Source organism: Hylobates moloch, unplaced genomic scaffold (genome assembly GCF_009828535.3).
Source record: "Hylobates moloch isolate HMO894 unplaced genomic scaffold, HMol_V3 SCAFFOLD_14, whole genome shotgun sequence".
NCBI classification, from domain to species: domain Eukaryota; kingdom Metazoa; phylum Chordata; class Mammalia; order Primates; family Hylobatidae; genus Hylobates; species Hylobates moloch.
Window position 1 is genome coordinate 95112181 of NW_026652289.1, and position 21532 is coordinate 95133712.

The 21532-nt window shown below is 36.4% G+C and overlaps 1 protein-coding gene and 1 pseudogene across 1 annotated transcript in view; both read left to right on the forward strand.

The window, feature by feature from the left end:
• Positions 1 to 21532, forward strand: part of AP4E1 (adaptor related protein complex 4 subunit epsilon 1) — a 93031-nt gene that overhangs the window by 14634 nt on the left and 56865 nt on the right. The window contains exons 4-9 of the mRNA XM_058427209.1: positions 1520 to 1583; positions 3223 to 3394; positions 5394 to 5560; positions 9236 to 9309; positions 16247 to 16369; positions 16471 to 16580. Of these exons, the coding sequence (XP_058283192.1) occupies positions 1520 to 1583; positions 3223 to 3394; positions 5394 to 5560; positions 9236 to 9309; positions 16247 to 16369; positions 16471 to 16580 (710 nt within the window). The remainder of the gene's footprint in view (positions 1 to 1519; positions 1584 to 3222; positions 3395 to 5393; positions 5561 to 9235; positions 9310 to 16246; positions 16370 to 16470; positions 16581 to 21532) is intronic.
• LOC116481462 (DDB1- and CUL4-associated factor 13-like) lies at positions 18247 to 21198 on the forward strand (annotated as a pseudogene).

Here is a 21532-nt window from a genome sequence, read left to right on the forward strand (position 1 = left end):
AATGTAAGTTTAAAAGGAAGTGATTCTGGAATATTCACGATAAAATGCACACATTCATATGTACTTATCTATCCATATGGTTTACAAACCATTCTGATAGAACCTAAAAATATGTTTTTTAAGTTTGGAAGAAATTTAAGCTACTAGTAACCTTAATATAGTATATGACTTAAACGTCAGAAAATACTGTTCTCTCTCTCTCACGTATCAAAAAACTGACACAAGATAAAAAGCTTGACAACTCAATTACATCTCATTATCATTTTGATTTGGAAGTTTAACAGAAAATATTGTGAGTGAGGATTGTTTTTATTATCTCTACATTTCAGTTACTTGATTATATTCTATTCTTTTTTTAAATGACTTTTTAAATTTTAAAGACTTCATTTACCCAGTTTATATCTATATCCCTTTAGAACAGATCCTAGAAAAAAAGATAAGAGCATGGAAAGTATATCTAAACTAACAACTTAGAGACCTGGACTTTAGTTCTAACTAAAATGTTGTCTTATAGCTTGTATTCTTTTTTTTTTTTTTGAGACAGTCTTGCTCGGTTGCCTAGGCTAGAGTGCAGTGGCGTGATCTCGGCTCACTGCAACCTCCGTCTCCCGGGTTCAAGCGATTCTTCTGCCTCAGCTTCCTGAGTAGTTGGAACTACAGGCACCCGCCACTATGCCTGGCTAATTTTTGTAGTTTTAGTAGAGACAGGGTTTCACCATATAGGCCAAGCTGGTCTCAAACTCCTGACCTCGTGATCCACCCATCTTGGCCTCCCAAAGTACTGGGCTTACAGGCGTGAGCCACCATGCCCAGCCAACTTGTATTCTTTAAGAAATATTGGATCATGAATCTTCTAGCTAAAATGATAGCTTTTACTAAGAATTACAGAATAACTTCATAGGTCTTTCAGACTTTTTATATATTGTATGTCATATCTGTGTTTAGAACAAAGGATGATTATGGATAATTAATTATTGGAAATATTTGCTTTTTTAAGATTTATAAGGTGATCTGATTATAACGGCAGCGTATTTTTCCTTAACTTTTGCTTACCACCACTTTTGTGGTGACCTTACTACTTACTGACCGTTTGTATGAAATCCTTCTGAGAATTGAAAGGTCCGTTTTCTTTTTTTTTTTTTGAGACAGAGTCTCGCTGTCGCCCAGGCTGGAGTGCAGTGGCGCAATCTCGGCTCACTGCAGGCTCTGCCCCCCGGGGTTCACGCCATTCTCCTGCCTCAGCCTCCCCAGTAGCTGGGACTACAGGCGCCCGCCACCTTGCCCAGCTAATTTTATGTATTTTTAGTAGAGACGGGGTTTCACCATGTTAGCCGGGATGGTCTCAATCTCCTGACCTCGTGATCCGCCCGCCTCAGCCTCCCAAAGTGCTGGGATTACAGGCTTGAGCCACCGCGCCCAGCCGAAAGGTCCCTTTTCGATTTTTTCTTTATTGCTTTGTATTTAGTCTAATTTCAAGTCCTGGCTAGAGTTTAGACTTTTTGAAACTCTGCTTCTGCAGTTATGGCCATACTCAGCCCCATGCTCTGGAGTAAAGAGCTGAAGAATATGGGGCAGAGCTATAGGTAAGCCAGTAGATGTCACAAAGAATATTTGAAATAAGGCTTGAATTCAACTTTTGAATCCCTGGCTGTATTTCAGCATACCGACCCCAGAGCCTGAATCTAGGTCTCTCGTCTTGTGTTAGTACCACCACTTGAGGCCAGGCCTGTGAATTCCTGGGCCTATTCAGAGTTTGTTTTTTTTTTTCCTCACTTCATTTACCTATTCTCCCCCAGAATTAATATCGGTTAACACCCAATGGCAATACACTGTGATGTGGCTTGCATTCACCACAGTATTAATACTAACAGTAAATCTATTGTTAATCTGCCTTTCTTTTTTTTTTTTTTTTTTTTGTGGAAAGAGTTTTCCATTATGGCAAAGCTTGCCTAGGAAGATAAGAGTTGTTTATTAATGGAATTTGTATGACCACTTATTAAGAATCTTATAAAAGGTGTTCTTGAGTGGAACACAAAGGATTGCATTGAATAGTCACAGTCTTGAGATTCTATGACATAAATATCTGTTAAGGAACCCTTAAAGTAAATACTTCACTTTTGTGATGTTTGCTGCTGTTCTGAGCACTGCCAGCATAGTCTGCAAATAAGAGATATGTAGAAATAGACAAGAGAGAGAATTTCTAACAAGGAAGAAGCTTCCTTGGAAACTACATCATGAACATAGGATGGCATTTCTTTTTCTTTCTGTGTGCTAAACGTTATCTGCTACAGATGAAGTACAAAACTAGTATATACTTTTCTCTTTATTATCATTAGGTTTTGAAACAGATGAACTGGGCAAGGAGAGGAATAACATCTTTTTATTCCATGTGTGTCCCCTCTGTCCCCCAAAGTATTTGGAGTCTGCTATCCAGTGATGTATATATATATATAAAAAAGAAACATAGGAAGCTACTATTTTAGAGTGAGAATGTTAACGAGTTTTTTTCTTTTCTTTCCTTTTTGTTTTGTTTGAGACTGAGTCTCACTCTGTCACCAGGTTGGAGTACAGTGGCACAACCTTGGCTCACTGCAACTTCTGCCTCCCAGGTTCAAGCGATTCTTGTGCCTCAGCCACCCAAGTAACTGGGACTACAGGTGTGCACCACCACACCTGGCTAATTTTTGTATTTTTAGTAGAGACAGGGTTTCGCCATCTTGGCCAGGCTGGTTTTGAACTCCTGGCCTCAAGTGATCCACCCACCTCAGCCTCCCAAAGTGCTGGGATTACAGGCCAAAGATTTTTAATATTAATAAAAAGACTTTAATATTACTAGCTGAAATTACCCATTACTTAAACTTACTGTTGACTCTTTTTTTTTTCAATTTTTAGAGATACATCTTTTAAAAATGGAATTAGAGAATTAAGAAATTTGTTTTTCCTTTTTTTTTTTAATCTCAAGAGTAATATATGCTTGTTACAAAAAAAAATCCCCTAACTAGATAAATATATAACACGGGCAGTTAAAGTTTTGAGACCTTACTTCCTAGAGGCAACCACTTTTTATCATTTGGTATATTAGAATAAATAAATTAATCACAGATGTATAATTATCTCTTTCTTTGTAAATTAAGGTAGTGAGCCAGTATTTTGAAACCATCTGACCCATAATCTTTCAAAGTAAATACTTGAGAATTCAGATTGTCTTGTTTAAATTTCATTTTTTGTCTTCAGGGAGATTGTACGAAGAAAAGCTGTTCTGGCATTATACAAATTCCATCTCATTGCTCCTAATCAAGTACAACATATTCATATTAAGTTTCGGAAAGCCCTTTGTGACAGAGATGTTGGGGTCATGGCTGCCTCCTTGCATATATATCTTAGAATGATTAAGGTAAGTTGGAAATTTTAGCAAGTACTGGCTAGTTACCATTATTAGAAAAATACAATTATGGAATTAAAAAGAAACATATTTTGGTAAAATGCTTAGTTAACATTTTATAATTTTATTATTGACCTTTGAATTAGTAATTTTGCAAGTTGTTGAGAGCATGAGTTGTAGGCATATTACAGAACTAGTTTTTTTTTTTAAATGTCTAAAATTTTTTGATGTTACTAAACAGGTGTGGAAAAATGGTAGCAATGGAAGGTGTCTTAAGTTTGCAGATTTGTGTTTTTTCAAGCAGTAATTCTCCTTTATATAGCTTCTTGGGATGCATAACATTTTATAGAAATGAGGAAAACCAACGGGGATTGTGCAAGCTATAGATTGTAGTGTTGACTCCATATATTAATACTGTGTCATATGAGGAAAGAGGGTTGAATGTTATGGTAAAACACTTTTCTAAATGGCAATGGTGGATTTATACTAATTCATCCTTAGTGTATCGCCTGAAACCATTTGTGTTCAAATATACATATTTGTAACAGATTTCATGGCACCTGCTATAACAAAATAAAATATGCTATTGAACTCATTTAAAGTTATATTGTTTTTTATGTATTGTGTTCTAAAATAGTACGGTTTAAATAGATGTTCAATATTAAATTTTATTTTTTCCTTAACATTTACTAAAATTTGAAAGAGCTTCATTTCCTTTCCAAAACTTTTCCCTTGATACATAATAAAAATTAGAATAAAGAATCTAATGTTCCTTTTAAGGAGTATGGATATAATTTCCCCAGTCCAAGAGATTACTCAGATAGATAATCAAGGCACACTCCTTCAGAAACAAATATTTTTAGATACTGTGTGGCTAATTAATTTTTAATTGGCAGGCACACTGATTTTGGGGACTTTTTTTTTTTTTTGATACTGAGTTTCACTTTTGTTGCCCAGGCTGTAGTGCAATGGCACGATCTCAGCTCACCACAACCTCCCCCTCCCAGGTTCAAGCGATTCTCCTGCCTCAGCCTCTCGAGTAGCTGGGATTACAGGCATGTGCCACCACACCCGGCTAATTTTGTGTTTTTAGTAGAGCCAGGGTTTCACCATGTTGGTCAGGCTGGTCTCGAACTCCTGACCTCAAATGATCCACTGGCTCGGCCTCCCATAGTGCTGGGATTACAGGTGTGAGCCACTGTGCCCGGCCGATTTTGGGGACTTTTAATGTTTAAGTAGTCTTGGCTGTGCTCTTCTACCCAGAACAAATTTTTTTTTTTTTTTTTTTGGATGGAGTTTCACTCTTGTTGCCCAGGCTGGAGTGCAATGGCACTATCCCGGCTCACCGCAACCTCCACCCCCCAGGTTCAAGCAGTTCTCCTGCCTCAGCCTCCCGAATAGCTGGGATTACAGGCATGCACAACCACGCCCGGCTAATTTTGTATTTTTAGTAGAGACGGGGTTTCTCCATGTTGGTCAGGCTGGTCTCGAACTCCCAACCCCAGGTGATCCGCCTGCCTCGTCCTCCCAAAGTCCTGGGATTACTGTCGTGAGCCACTGTGCCCGGCCGCAGAATGAATTTAACTCATTTACATGTGAAGTCTTTTGGAAACAGAGTTCAGAGATTGCAAATAGGCCTTGATTTTCATCCAAAGCCGAGGTATTACTGTCCTTTTGCAGTATGCCAGTTCTTTTCACTTTTTGTTTTAATTACTGGTATTGGCTATTAAGGATTCTACCTAAGATATAATTATAAGAATTTTGAAATGTGATTGAACTGTATATGGGAAAAAGTAGGGAGTGGCGAAACCTTTTCTGGGATGATTCAGCTTTGGGTTGGTTAGCCAGAGGAATTTTATCATGGAAGATATTATACGTATTAGAGCACTGTTTCATTAAATGTGAACATAAACTTAAGCATGTATTAAGTCAGGTTCTATATGACACTTCAACCAGGTCTGTTTCTGTTTAATAAGACGTTATTAACAAAGTTTGTTTCGGGGGGATGTAGGAGAATTCATCTGGATATAAAGACTTGACTGGGAGTTTTGTAACCATTTTGAAGCAAGTAGTTGGAGGAAAGCTCCCAGTAGAATTCAATTATCACAGTGTGCCAGCACCATGGTTACAAATTCAGCTCTTGAGAATACTGGGACTTCTAGGAAAAGATGATCAAAGGTAAACTATTCTCAGTAAGTTTGCTTAATGACCCCATACCAGATGATAAGCTTAGACTTTAGTAACCTAGAGGTTTAATGATAAACCAGATTCTTCCACTGTTTAATTGGCTTAATAGTGATAAAAGAAGCCATTGTAAGAACCACATAAATGCTTTCAGGTTGCTGGGATAATCCTGGCTCTCTCCTTATCTTAATTTTACCCATCATGAAAGGTAGCCATGAAGCACCATCTCCTCTGTGAAGCTTTTGTAATTGTTCCAGTTCAGGGGTTGGGAAACTTTTTCTGCAAAGGGCCAGATAATAAATATTTTAGGTGGCCGGGCGCGGTGGCTCACGCTTGTAATCCCCGTACTTTGGGAGGCTGAGGTGGCGGATCACAAGGTCAGGAGTTTGAGACCAGCCTGACCAACATGGTGAAACCCCGTCTCTACTAAAAATACAAAAATTAATTGGGCACAGTGGCACGCGCCTGTAATCCTAGCTACTCAGGAGGCTGAGGCAGGAGAATCGCTTGAACCCAGGAGGTGTAGGTTGCAGTGAGCCGAGATTGTGCCACTGCCCTCCAGCCTGGGTGACAGAGCGAGACTGTCTCAAAACAAAATAAATAAATAAATAAATAAATAAATAAATAAATAAATAAATAAATATTTTAGGCTTCGTGGGCCATATGTTGTTTTTTGCATCTATTCGACTCTGCTATTATAGCATGAAAGCAGCCACAGATAGAACATAAATAAACATTATGGACATTAAAACTTGAACCTCAAATCGGCACATCATAAAGTATTATTCTTTTAGTTTTTTTCCAACTATTTCAAACTATAAAATCTCTTCTTAGCTTGAAGCCATACAAAACCAGGCATCTGGCCAGATTAGGCCTGCGGACTGTAGTGTGCCAACCCTTGCTCTAGCTGGGTGTGAGTGCTTCACCTTTTTAATTCATTTATCTGAATTATTCTTTTAGCCAATAACTTAAACTTTTCATGTGTATCTTTCCAACTATATATATATATATATATATATACTTTCAATTTTGCCATTTTTTTTGTTTTTGAGACTAAGTCTCGCTGTGTCGCCCAGGCTGGAGTGTAGTGGCGCGGTCTCAGCTCACTGCAACCTCTGCCTCCCGGATTCAAGAGATTTTCCTACCTCAGTTTCCCAAGTAGCTGGGATTACAGGCGCACACCCCCACGCCCGGCTAATTTTTGTATTTTTAGTAGAAATGGGTTTCACCACGTTGGCCAGGCTGGTCTCGAGCTCCTGACATCAGATGATCTCCCTGCCTCAGCCTCCTGAAGTGCTGGGATTACAGGCGTGAGCCACTGCTCCGGCCTCAATTTTGCCTTACTTTTTCAAACTTAGACACTTTCAAAGTTCCAAGGACAGTACAAGGAGTTCCCTTACATCCTGCGCCTAGATTCATCAATTTATTTTCATTTGTTCTGTCGTTCTCATTCTCTGTGTGTGTGCAGGTGTGTATGCATTTGCATGTGTACCCACATATTATTTTTATTTTGAAAACTATTTCTGAGTTGCTTGAGAGCAAGTCCCTTGAGATTTTAGTTCCCTTGAGAGCAAGGACCTTGGCTAGAGTTCCTGGTATGTTTCTGTCTTAAGAAAATATTTGCTAATCAGTGTTCTGATTTTATGAATATTGTTCCCTTTTATATAGTAGGGTACCTTTGTATTGTAATGTTTTAGCCTAGCTTTACAAAGGGACCATTTTCCAGGCTTTTGCTTCTAGAAATCAACTTAATGTCAGAATCCATTTGCCTGTGAGCTCCTGAGTAGCACTAATTGGGCTACGTCACTGTTGGTATTACAGTGTTACTTTTTTCTGTGTTTATGAATCTCAACTCCTGGTTGAAACCTGCAGTGAAAACGTAAGGTGATGGAGCATGTACACACATTAGAAATGATTGTCTTAATTACATTTTATTTTGTATCATGCCAGCCTATCCTAACGTGGAGCTCTAGTTGGAGTTACTGGAATTATGTTTTAAAATCATGAATTTTATATTAATGCATCAGATCTTATTGGTCTAAAAAAGACTTACTGCCATCCATTGTTATCAGGAAGTAACTTGGGAGGCATTTAGTGAATTTATTTAATTCATTAACTCACTATCTTCCTTTTTCTTGCCTTCATGGATAAATTTGGATAATACGTACATACAAAGATGAGTAAGCTAGTCCTTACCTTCACAGCACTCATGTGACTAGTAATTAGGCTCAGTTATGAATAGAGTGGAACTTTCTTATAATGTTATGGAACATTAGAATGTTTTCTCCTTTTTTGTCTCAACTCTAATGAGATTTTATTTTACCATAAATCTTACATTCTGTCGGACATTATTAGCTCAATGTAGCAAAGTAAAAAGTTATAACCGGTTTCTAAAGTATGTAATTGAAAAAACCAATTTACTGGAAAAGTCTTTTGTATTTATGGTCTTTTATATCTATTTGAATATTTTCTTGTGTTTTGTAGTTTTATGTTTCTTAGATTTATTAAGATTTATCTTGATCTTGTTCACAAGTGTTTCTTCATTTCATGTGGTTAAGACTCATGCCAGACACTGTCTTTTAAAATTGAGGAGCTAGACTATAATCTAGGTATAATATTACCAGATTTTTTTGGGGGGGCAGGGAAGGATTGGTAATGTCTGCTGTATGGTTATCTTCTGAGGAAGAAATGCTTACACAATAAAACGAAGGATTTTAGAATGTGGTTCTGGATTCTTAATTACTGGATATTCATACTTCAGTTGAGACAGAATGAAAGTACATGCACTTAACATTGAACTTTCTAGCTGTATATTTGGAAAAAAAGACATTTTCTGAAAGATGTAATTTATATAGTCCCAAATTATTTTGATATTTTCATTTATTTTATGGCACAGTTTCTCTGCAAGACCACTATATGTATCCTGTGTTGCTGGTATTTTTTTTTTTTTCTATTAGTGCTTTTTGAATTTGTAAAACATACAAAATACCAGCTAAGAAGCTATAGTTTTTCACACTGGCCTCTTGGAGAGGACATTTCTCTAACAAGCGCGGAGGCAGAGTGCTAGGGCACTAGTGCACTTTATTTCCCCACAGTATCTTCCTCATCACAGTTATTCTTACTGTAATCAGTGACCATAAAGACGTATGAATGGTCCAAACCTATTAATTCCACAAAATATTTTTTTTATGTTTAATGTAAATGTAAGTAAAAATTTTCTTTCTGAAGAACCTAGTTACTACTCAAGGAAAGACTAATATTTGAAAACTTTTTCACGATATCTGGTTAAAATACAGTTAATATACTGTCTGAAATAATATGAATATATGAAGTATTACTATGGTAACTTGGAAATATTCTATTGAAAGAAAATTATAAAATATAGTATGTTCAACCAAATAAAAACTTGGTTTATAAACTAGGCACAGTGATGAAAGAGTTGATATATATATCTCATTGGTTAACTAGTCAACTTTGATAAAGTAGGAAGTTCAGCTCGTGAAAAACAGCAAACCTTTTAAGAAGTGAAATTTCCATAACTTCATCATAAAATGAATTTCTTTCACTTCTCTTCTGTAGATCCTCAGTTTTAAAGAGAAGTTTGAAAAACTGTGTTTTATTGGGTTAGAATACTATAATTCTACTGCAAATAAAATATCTTTTAAACAGGACAAGTGAATTAATGTATGATGTTCTCGATGAATCCTTACGAAGAGCTGAGTTAAATCACAATGTCACATATGGTAGGTAATATATGTAAATATTACTCTAATGACTAATAATGATTTTTAGTATTGCAGTTAAATCTGTGTTAGAATGCTATAAGTTCCAATAGAATTTTATACACTGATTTTAAGATAGTTCTTTGGTTTATTATTTTTTCAATGTAAGCATTTAATTACTGATAGATAAGAGTAATTTGAACTCACGGCATGTTCTAAATGTTGACCTAAGTTTATTATTATAATTGTCTCTATTGAAAACACATATCAATTATCTATTTTTTTTTAAGCATCTAATTGACTGTGAAGATAACTCCATAGTTTTGTTCCATACTTGGTAAAAACTTATGGTATTCAAAGACAGTTCTTAAATAAATCAATCGACTAGTTGTCAGATATTTTATTAAATTTCTGTTATTTGTCAGGCCCTATGCAAGGTACTTAGAATACAGCAGTGAATAAAACATTATGGGGCTTATAAACTAGATGGATGGATAGGGATAGGTGTTGCTAATGTTACAAAAGAGAATTGCAGGGCGTGGTGGGAGAATATAGCAGCTAGTCTTAGGTGAGGGGAAGAATAAAGAAGGTTTTCCTGAGAAAGTAATATTTAAGAAGACATCTGAAGGCTGAATAGGATATAGACAGGAATATATAGATGTAGAATAATAGTATACTGTTTTGTGAAGAGACAATAAATTGTTACATACAATTTAAAAATTAGTAATAGGAGACAAGAGTAAATTGAGGGAAGGGGGTAGAAAACTGAGAAAGTAGCCAAAAAAACTTCCAATTTTAACAGCCAGTGGGAGGAGCTATTCTTTTTGATCAGCCCGAGAAAGCTCAGTGAGGAAATTGAGATATTTGGAGCTATTTAAAAGGTAGAACAGTTTGAATTTTGCATGCTCTGGAGGACAACAGTAGAAGAGGCACTGAGAGATGTAACTCAAATGAGAAGTCATTTCTTAATCTGGTAAAATATCATGAAGTAGGAAATGAAGAGCATTACTTTTTCTTTGAGACAAGGATAACCTGTGGACCTTTAAGAACAATGGTTGTAGAAGCATAGGTTAGACGAGAGGACAGAAATTGAACTAGTGTAACTGAAATAAAAAGTGCTTGACAAAGATGCAGTCCAAATAAAGAAAAAGGATTGTGTGTATGAGACTAATACAAGAAAAATAACGCACATGGTAGTGAATTGGGGTGGTAAACTTTGAAGGATAGATTTATGTTTTGCATGTATGAATGGTAATTAAGGTAATAAGGATGCTTTATTAATTTGTTCAGCCAGCATTTATAGAGTGCCTGTGAAACAAAAACTTGATTGTGTTTTAAACTAGGTGTGGATTGAGGAAAGAGTTGATCGACTTATGTATCTCTCCATGCTAAGTGTGGAAGGTAAAGGGAAGAATAAGGTAGACATAGGCCTTGTCCTTATGAGTATATAGTGTAATAAACAGTTGATATTATATAGGTTCCTGCTATGCAGTGAGAATAAGGGGTCACAGATGTGGATGACCCTTATTGAAGCAGGTGATTTTCTGAGAAGATCTAGAAAAGTGTCACAATTTTTCCAGTAAGTTAAAGTAAGTTAAACTTTTTTGTTTGCGATATAGCCAGTGTCCAGGATAAGGGTTTGAAAGTCTTTCGGGAAATTCTGCTTAAAATTCAGTTAAAAATCTGCTTTTTTTTTTCCCTTGCAGAAAGTTTTTTTTTTTTATTTTAATAATTGACATTTCAGCTTTAATTTTTTTATTTTTTTGAATAGGTAATATATGCACATGGGTCAAAATTCAAAAGGTACAAAAGGGTATACAATGAACAGTAAGTGTCCTTTCTACCCTTATCACCCACCACCCAGTTCCCTTTCCTGGGGATAACCACTGTTACCCGTTCCTTTTGATTTGGAGAATACTGTATACCTGAGGAAACATTTTTTAATATTTTCCAGAATGACCCTTTTATTAAGATTGCTTGGCCAGGCATGGTGGCTCACGCCTGTAATCCCAGCACTTTGGGAGGCTGAGGTGGGCGGATCACAAGGTCAGGAGTTCAAGACCAGCCTGGCCAATATGGTGAAACCCCGTCTCTACTAAAAATACAAATATTAGCTGGGCAAGGTGGCACGTTCCTGTAATCCCAGCTACTCGGGAGGCTGAGGCAGGAGAATTGCTTGAACCGGGACCTGGGAGGTGGAGGTTACAGTGAGCCGAGATTGTGCCACTGCACTCTAGCCTTTGCTACATAGCAAGACTCCGTCTCAAAAAAAAAAAAAGATTGCTTGAAGCAACACCAACAGTTTGTTTCTTTGCAGGCTCTTGTTCCTGTTGTTTCATTTCCTTTGTTTAGTTTTTCATTGTTATGCTTTTCTCTATATCTGTATTGATAGAGCTTATAACTTATATTGATTATATCAGTGGTAGAGTATTTGCTAGCAATCCTGATACAGGTATTTTACTGCTTAAGAATGTTAATTTTAATTGTAAGCTTCATAAGGGCAGGAACTGTGTCTCTCTTATTAACCAGCATATCTCAGTAGCTGGTACTGTGTTAATGAGTAATATGCTTTAATTGAATTAAAGGAAGAAAAAGTTATTTACTTTATCAGTTATCTAAGTGGGTTTCAGTATTAGTACTTTCTATATTATATTTTTATGGAAGCTCTATTATTAGAATTTAGTGTCTAATCAAGAAATAAATTACATTAAAGACATTTATTGAATATCTGCTATGTGCCAGGCATTGTATAAAGTGGTGTATAGGATATGAAGAAGTATAATATGTGACCTTTGTCTTTAAGAAATTTACAATATAGTGGAAAGATAACTTGTTCATGAAAGCTTAATACCAGTGTAAGGCAGAATGTGAAGGGATGGTTCAGGGAAATAAGTATTGTAGAAGTTCCGAGGAAGTAGGGATCATTAAGGGCCTGAGGGCACAGATAGGGATTTATTGATGTGATATGACCCTGAAAGGTAGATAAGATTTAGATAGGCAGAAGGGAGGTTGAAGGGGCTTTTAGGTGGAGGGAACATGAGAAGAAGGTGTAGGCATGGGGCTATTTAAAAACAGTTTCAGAGTCAATGTCTCACCAGTCTGAAAGGATAATTTATGATGGGGAGCAGTGGAAAGGCGGTATTGTGGAGGACCTCTCACAACAGCCAAATGAGTTTGGATTTGTAAATCCGGAGGTATGGAAGGTTTTAGGATAGGGTACTGATAACATGAGAATGTCATTTTTAGTAAATTAGTAAATTGAGAGAATTATATAAAATGGAGTACAAGGGACAGAAGCCATCAAAAATAAGTAGATGGAAGTACTTTTCCATTTTTTTTCTCACTACACCTAAAACCCTTGGATACTATGTGTAGGAAACATAAGACTCAGGAGGGTGGAGAACAAGTCAGGCTGGTTAGAGACCTCAGGACACAAGGAAAGAAACAGACACGGTGGTGCATACCCTGGGTTTTCTTTTTGCCTCGGGTACCCCAGACTGGATACTGAAGAGCCGGCAGTCTGGAAATGCCAACAGACACAGACAAAAACACCCCCAGAAAAGCCTACCCTCTCTCACCAAAGGACCAAGAAGAAGAGGGTAATTAGCAGGGTAGAAAACTTTTAGACGATAACCCCTCTATTCCATCCAAGCATAGGAAAAAACTGTGGACCCATCCCCTCCAGCAAAGGCTGAGGAAAAGGCCAAGATTTCCATCATCACCAGGTATAATGAGGTGCCCCAACACACCCTCCCTGACCCCCCACTGGAGTGGTGACAGAAGCCCAAGAGGCAGCTGGAATTTCATTGATGCCAGGTGATAAGGAAGGCCCCTTCCTTACACAGTCAGTGGAGGTGACTTGGGAAGTCTGGATTTTTCCCATCTGGGAGTAGGGAGTAATGAGGTACTTCTCCCCTCTTTGTGGCCAGGGTTCGGAGGCATGGCTGTTAGAGAAAGCCTGGTGGACAGTCAGAACTTCCACTCCTGATCAGCGATAATGAGACCACTCCCTCATAGTGTCACTGGAGGCCACAAAGGAAGCAGTAATGAGGTACCCCTCTCTCTCCTAGGCAGGGTAGAATCAGTTGATACTCCCTCCAACAATAATCAGGAGCCTCTCCATCCCCAGGTATCAAAGGAGACAGAGTAGAGAGCCTGGATTCCGTTCCCATTGAGTGATACCCCCTCTCTCCTGCCAGAATAATGCCAGTAGATACTTATTTAACTTAATTAAAGTGAGAGTAAACTCTATTCTGAGGGATAAGGTGTCAGAAGAACTTCACATTTTGTTTGAGCATACATAATCCAACCCAAAATATCTATGGTGAAACTGCAGTGTCATGAATGGTAGAACATTATTAATTTTTAATTTAGTAATATATACTTTGTAGTATTTTAATTAGTACTAAGAGAGTAACCAAGAGTACTGAAGAGTAACCAAGTTCCATGTTGTATTTTTAAGTTTAGAAACCCTCAGTTGTGGCCGGGCGCGGTGGCTCATGCCTGTAATCCCAGCACTTTGGGAGGCTGAGTTGGGCAGATCACTTGAGGTCAGGAGTTCAAAACCAGCCTGGCCAACATGGTGAAACCTTGTCTCTACTAAAAATACAAAAATTAGCTGGACATGGTGGTGCACGCTTGTACTGCCAGCTACTTGGGAGGCCAAGGCAGGAGAATCACTTGAACCTGGGGGGTGGAGGTTGCAGACTGCATCTCAAAAAAAAAAAAAAAGAAATTCGCAGTTGTATTTTACTTCACCACCACAGAGAGGAGACAGCAGAGTGGCTGCTTTTTCAGTTATGAACTTATACTCAGATATTTGTAGAGTTGGAGAATAAAATGACTTAGCTCTAGGTGAGAAAATAATTTAAAAATCCATTAAATTCATTTTCAGCTCAATTATGCCTAAGGAGACTAAAAATTAGTGCAGTTTTTGAGCTATTATTTTTTTCCCATATTGGCATCCCAGAAACATTATGAGCATCTAAATATAAACGTTTAATTTTTGGATGGGTAATGGCAGGCTTTTGTTAGTAAAACAATTTAATAGCAAGAGAGTTCTTAATGGTAGGAAGCTGTAATGAAAAATGTGTCAGTTATGATGGAAAATGGAATATCATCATTTGAAATCTTAGGACTATCATGGTAGTTCACAGTTCAGCAAACTTTTTCTGAAAAGAGGGCCGGATAGTAAATATTTTAGGCTTCGCAGGTCATGGAGGTTTCTGTTGCATATTCTCCTTTGTTTTGTTTTTTTACAGCCTTTTAAAAATGTAAAAATCATTCTTTAGTTCACAGGCCTATAAAAATAGGCTGAAGGCTGGATTTATTGGCAATTGAAAAATAGGCTGAAGGCTGGATTTAGTGGCAGTTTCTCCATTCCTGCCTTATTAGTCGATTGACTAAGGTCCTCTTTGTTTAGTTTGTCTAGTTTGTGAATCATAAAGCCAACTTTTTTCACAGCACAGAGTAAAGATATTTTATAGCATAGCATCTGAATATACAAAGTCTCTTTAGGTTCAGCTAACTTACTCTGTAGTTTTCGTTTAAAGTCAGTTCCTTTCCTTTTTTTTTTTTTTTTTTGAGACGGAGTCTCGCTCTGTCGCCCAGGCTGGAGTGCAGTGGCGCAATCTTGGCTCACTGCAAGTTCCGCCTCCCGGATTCATGCCATTCTGCCTCAGCCTCCCGAGTAGCTGGGACTACGGGTGCCCGCCACCACGCCTGGCTAATTTTTTTTTTGTATTTTTAGTAGAGACGGGGTTTCACCGTGGTCTCGATCTCAGTCAGTTCCTTTCTTAAAGAAAAATTAATATTTCTGATTTCTTTTTTTTTCTGTCTCTGTTATGGAAGAGGTTTTAAATTTTTTTTTTTGTCTTTTCTTTCCATGTAAATTTGAGAAAAAGGCAGAGATTTATAGAAGTTTTTTCCACAAAATTTATTTGTGCATTAATTGACAGGCAACATAGTGTAAAACATAGCTAGCTGAATATTCAGAATATATTTTGTACATAAAGAGAATGTCTGGTTATGTTTTAAGCTTTTGGAAATAGAGAAGAAGTGATTGTATCAGGACGCTTGATATACTTCAGCTTGTACTAGAACAGTTTTTAAGTGTTGATTCTGTACCTTCACTGTGTCACACTTCTGATACTGTGATTCCATAGAACATATAAGACTTAATGTCCTTTCAGTGATTTTTCTTTACCATGGCAAAGCTCCAACTGCTTGACTCATGCTTTTTCAAATAATTTGAAAAAACCTTTAGTGTCCATTTTGATCATTCACTTTGATCATCTGTCATAGTGATGAGACTTTCGACTGTATCAGAAAATAAAATTTCAATGCTATCAAGATGTCCAGTAGATTATTTTATATGCTTTGAGGTTATTTTAAAGAATAGTTTGAAGATTTATGAGTAGGGATTGTATCTTTGAAATAAATACTGGATCATCCTATAAAATGATTATGTTGAAATAAACTACATACACAATTTTGGCATGTAAGTGGTCAAAACTATTTGAGAATAAACCATTTGAAAGCCTTAAAAATGTGGGAAATCTCTTTTTACATAGGAATAATGAATATGTTATTGACGTTTCCATTAGAATGTGAGCTCCTTGAGGGCAGGGTGTTTTTTCCCATCTGTTTTGTTCACTGCTATATTCATAGTACTGAAACCATGCCTGGCACATAGGAGCTGTTCAGTAAATACTTGTTCCATTAATAAATGCATAATTATTACCAGTAAATAAAAATTTTTAAACATTGTATTGTGGTAACCTAATCCTAGTAACTGGGTAAGCCTGAAAATAGTAGTGTTTGTTTCTGTGAAAAGTCCATAAATAAGATTTCTGACTAAAATGGACTTTCCAATTAGTTTTATTACAAGTTCTACACAAATACATTCTTTTGTTATACCTTACCATGATACCTGCCATTTTTATTTTTATTTTTCCAGCTATTTTGTTTGAATGTGTGCATACAGTCTATTCTATTTATCCTAAATCGGAATTACTTGAGAAGGCTGCCAAGTGCATTGGAAAATTTGTTCTGTCACCTAAAATAAATCTAAAATATTTAGGTAAGATGATTGGTTCTTTTGACAGAAATTACAGAGATAGCTTTTGAAATTTGCTGTGTATTTGTTTCAATTCACTTTGTATAATGTGTCTTTGTTCCTAGGACTGAAGGCTCTTACCTATGTTATCCAACAGGATCCTACTCTGGCTCTTCAACACCAGATGACAATAATTGAATGTTTAGATCATCCTGATCCCATTATTAAAAGAGAGGTAAACTGGTATTTTGAATAGTATATGTGAAGTGTTAAAATTTTTAAAAATTTTGTTGGCATTCTGTAGAGAGATTAAAGTGGTGGGCAGTGTGTATGTTTGCTTGTGTGTATATTTTAACTTTTGGATGTATTTAATTTTTTTTTTGTTTTCTATTTTGAGACAGAATCTCACTCTGTCACCCAGGCTGTGGTGCAGTTGCACGATCTCAGCCCACTGCAACCTCCACCTCCCGGGTTAAAGTGATTCTCGTGCCTCAGCCTCTTGAGTAGCTGGGATTATAGGTGTGTGCCACCACGCATGGCTAATTTTTGTGTTTTTAGTAGAAACGGGGTTTCACCATATTGGCCAGGCCGATCCTGAAATCCTGACCTCAAGTGATCTGCCTGCCTTGGCCTCCCAAAGTGCTGGGATTACAGGTGTGAGCCACTATGCCTGGCTTATTTATTTTTACTAAAGTTTAAGTAACTTTTCTAAAAAGTACTGTCAGTGTCCACAGGAATGTCTTTAAATTACGAGTTGAAGGAATTAGGTTCAGTCATATGTGTGGGTTCATTAATATAATTTCGATCTGAGCATCGTACCAATAGGAGACCTGAATTCTGTCCCAGGTCTTCCTATTAGTACAATTTCCTGTTACTGTACAATTTAAGATGCAGTTGATGTTAATTAATGATTTCTCATTATTCTCTTTTATATCTATAAAATTAATTTCCTACCAAATAGATAGAAGTATTGAAAGAATTAATGAAGATATTCATAAAATGATTTGAACTTCTTGGAAGGAAAGGCTCAATAATATCATCATCATATATGTCTGTATATTATATATAACATATACATAGCATATATTATATGTGACTTATATATAATATTACTTATGTATATTACATATTTTATATATATAATTATATATGTCACATAATAATAATATACTTAACTTCATTCCAACTTTTTCTTTTTGTAAATTTGCTTCAATGTCTACTTGGTGTCTATATAAATATTTCTTTTAATTCTTATGGAAGAAATCATTCAATATCTTCATTTAAAATGGTATATGGGACCTAGTTAAAAGTAAAAAATTCTATTTATAAAAATAGCAAAGATTTAAAAAGAATTTTTAAAATTTAGATTCAGAGGATACATGTGCGGGTTTATTACATGGACATTTTGTGTAATGCTGAGATTCGGGCATCTGTTGAACCCATCACCCAAATAGTGAACATAGTACTGTGTAGGTAATTTTTCAACTCATTCCTTTCCCCTCCTGCCCTCCCTGCCTGCTTTTGGAGTCCCCAGTGTCTGTTGTTTCATCGTTATGTCCATGTGTACCCATTGTTTAGCTCCCACTTATAAGTGAGAACAAGTGATATTTGATTTTCTGTTTTTGCATTAATTCACTTAGGATAATGGCTTCCAGCTGCATCCATGTTGCTGCAAAGGACCTGATTACATTCTTAAAAAAAGAGAATCTACTAAACATCTAAATATCTTAAAAGCAATGAGCTAAGAATAGGAGAGTTTATTGAGAGAACACTATTACATTAAACAACTATAATTTTTGAAGATTACAAATTTTAAATTTTAAAAGGCATTTTTGAAACATTTAAAAAAAATTTGCCTTCATATATATTTATTTATTTCATATTTTTAGTAGTCTGAAAATTGTTACATGCCTTGGATCTGGGCAGTTTGCGGATGTACTAATTTCTGTGTGTAGACATCCTAGAAAAATAAGAAGGCTCCAAGAGACAGTAACAAATAATTATACAGCCCTTCTACTTTAACAGATACAGAGTATGCATTTCCTTTGTATAGTTGAGTACTAAGTTGAACAAAGTTGACTTAGGTACAGTTTTTTTCTTATTGCTATATGGTAGTCCCCACTTATTTATGGAAATATGTTCTAATACCCCGAGTGGATGCCTGAAACCACAGATGGTATTGAACCATGTATATATTTATATATTTTCAATCTGATAACCAAGATGGCTACTTTATGACTAATGGGCTGGTAGCATATACAGTGTGGGTACAAAGGGATGATTCATGTCCCAGATGGAGTAGGATGGTGCAAGATTTTATTATGCTACTCAGAAAGACGTGCAATTTAAAACTTATGAATTATTGATTTCTGGAATTTTCCATTTAATATTTTTTGGACTCGGTTTGACTGTGGGTAACTGAAGCCATGGGAAGCAAAACCACAGATAGGGGGTTTATAATATTATTGTATTTAATAATTATCCTTTCACTTAAAAATGAGAGTCAAAGGGAAAATAGGTGACTTTTAAAATTATGAAGGTTGATCTGTTTGGTCCCTTACCTGCAGTGAGAGAAGTGATTTGAATTCTTTGAGGAGATACTGAATATCCTTGGTGCCCAAAGAAGGCACTAAAGTACCATCTCCTCAATGCTATTGTCACTTCTAACCTCTATCAAATGATATGGCAAGAACTTTGGTCCTTGGATGTTTGTTAATCTGTAGCTTGGAGTAGGATTCCCTTTTACCAGGTCTTATTACCTCTCTCATATACAGGAGGAGAGAAGGTGAAAAGGAGCTACCAAATCTGAACAGAAAAGACCTCTGGCAATACAGTTTGTAATACTATACCCCATTCAGTTCTGGAAATGCCATATTTCATGGTCTTAGAGTAGGAAATAAATTTGATGTATGTTATCTAAAACTATATAACATGATTTGGAGTCCACAGGGAGCATGTCTGAAGCAGCTCCATGAATTGGAAGCTATTGACGGGGTGGCCTATGTATTTTTAGATTTAAGTGGTATTACACATTAACTAAAACAGTTAAAAAAAATCGGGCAGTGGACGGAACTCATAGCGAAGAGCTTGTGGAGTCCGGCCAGAAGAGCAACCAAGATGAGGATGAAGATACTGAGCCAGAATACGGACAGTTATGTCCGTGAAACCAAGTTGGACTTACAGAGAGTTCCAAGAAACTATGATCCTACCTTACATCCTTTTGAGGTCCCATGAGAATATGTAAGAGCTTTAAATGCTACTAAAATGGAATGAGTATTTGCAACACCATTCCTTGCTTTGCTGGATGGTCACCAAGATGGAGTAAGTTGCTTGGCAAAGCATCCAAAGAACCTGGCTGCTGTCCTTTCTCGGGCATGTGATGGAGAGGTTAGAATTTGGAACCTGACTCAACAGAAATGTATCCCTATAATACAAGCACAGGAAGGCTTTGTGTAAGGAATATATACTCACTTTTGTGGGACATCTTTTTTCACTGTTGGTGGTGACAAAACTGTGAAACAATGGAAAATGGATGGGCCAGGCTATGGAGATGAGGAAGAGCCATTACATACAGCATTAGGAAAGACAGTGTATACTGGGGTTGATCATCACTGGAAAGAAGCTGTTTTTGCCGCATGTGGACAGCAAGTAGACATTTGGGATGAACAAAGAACTAATCCTATATGTTCAATGACCTGGGGATTTGACAGTGTAAGTAGTGTTAAATTTAACCCAATTGAGACATTTCTCTTGGGAAGTTTTGCGTCTGACAGGAATATAGTACTGTACGACATGAGGCAAGCTACTCCTTTGAAAAGGTTATCTTAGATATGAGAACAAATACAATCTGTTGGAACCCTATGGAAGCTTTCATTTTTACATCAGCAAATGAAGATTATAACTTACATACTTTTGATATGTGTGCACTGGACACTCCTGTAATGTTCCATGTGGATCATGTATCTGCAGTGCTTGACGTGGATTACCCTCCCACTGGGGAAGAGTTTCTGTCTGCTAGTTTCGATAAAGCTGTTTGAATCTTTCCTATAGACAAAAATCGAAGCAGGGAGGTGTATCACACAAAGCGAATGCAACATGTTATCTGTGTAAAATGGTCTTCTGACAACAAGTATATTATGTGTGGATCTGATGAAATGAACATTTGCCTGTGGAAAGCTAATGCTTCTGAAAAATTTGGTGTGCTTACATCACGAGAAAAAGCCGAGGATTATAACTAGAAATTGAAGGAGAAATTTCAGCATCATCCTCATATAAAATGTATAGCTTGTCATTGACATCTACCAAAATCTATCTACAGCCAGATTCAGGAACAGCGCATCATGAAAGAAGCTTGTCGAAGAAAGGAAGTGAATCGTATTAAACACAGCAAGCCTGGATCTGTGCCAATTGTGTCAGAGAAGAAGAAACACATAGGGGCAGTTGTAAAATAATTGGTATTCCTAACAATTCTGATGTATAATTATTTGTTACTTTTGATTTGAGAACTCTACAAATAAAAGTGCTGGGACTAGATTAATTACGTACATTTTAGTTACATGTGTAGAGCTTTATTGTTGCTCCTTTTAGCTACCCTGAAAAATGATCCTTAAAGGTGGCCTAGTTGATAAAGACTATCTAACTGTTTTATCCTTAATCTGTGTTCTTTTATTGAAGAATGCAGTATTTGCAACTAACTCATTTTTTCCTGTTTTAATTACAGATATACTTACTTTCTCTCTGATCTATTATTGTAGACACTGCACATTCAAATTGACATTTAAGACCAAACATCTCTTATGTTATCTTTAACATTACTTTGAATAATGATTACAATGATGTTTCTTCCTATGATTCCACATAACAGTTAGAAGAATGTCAACTTTTTATAACAATGTATTTCTAGTACTTTACTTATATTTGGCTTTTTGACTCTTAAAAAACAATCAGCCTGCATTTATATAACTTTTATAAATAATATTATAATTTGGGTCAAGTTAAGATAATAAAACTTCCTTTCAGCGTTGAAAAAGAAAAATCTTTCAAAATATGTTATCCTTTGTGCTTGAAGTCCTGGCTGTAAGTATTGAAAAATTAGAACCCTAAATATATTGAGCAAGTTTGACAAATATGTGGAAATTATCTTGCAGCTAATATTGCTGATCCTAAAACACCAATAAATGATGCTTT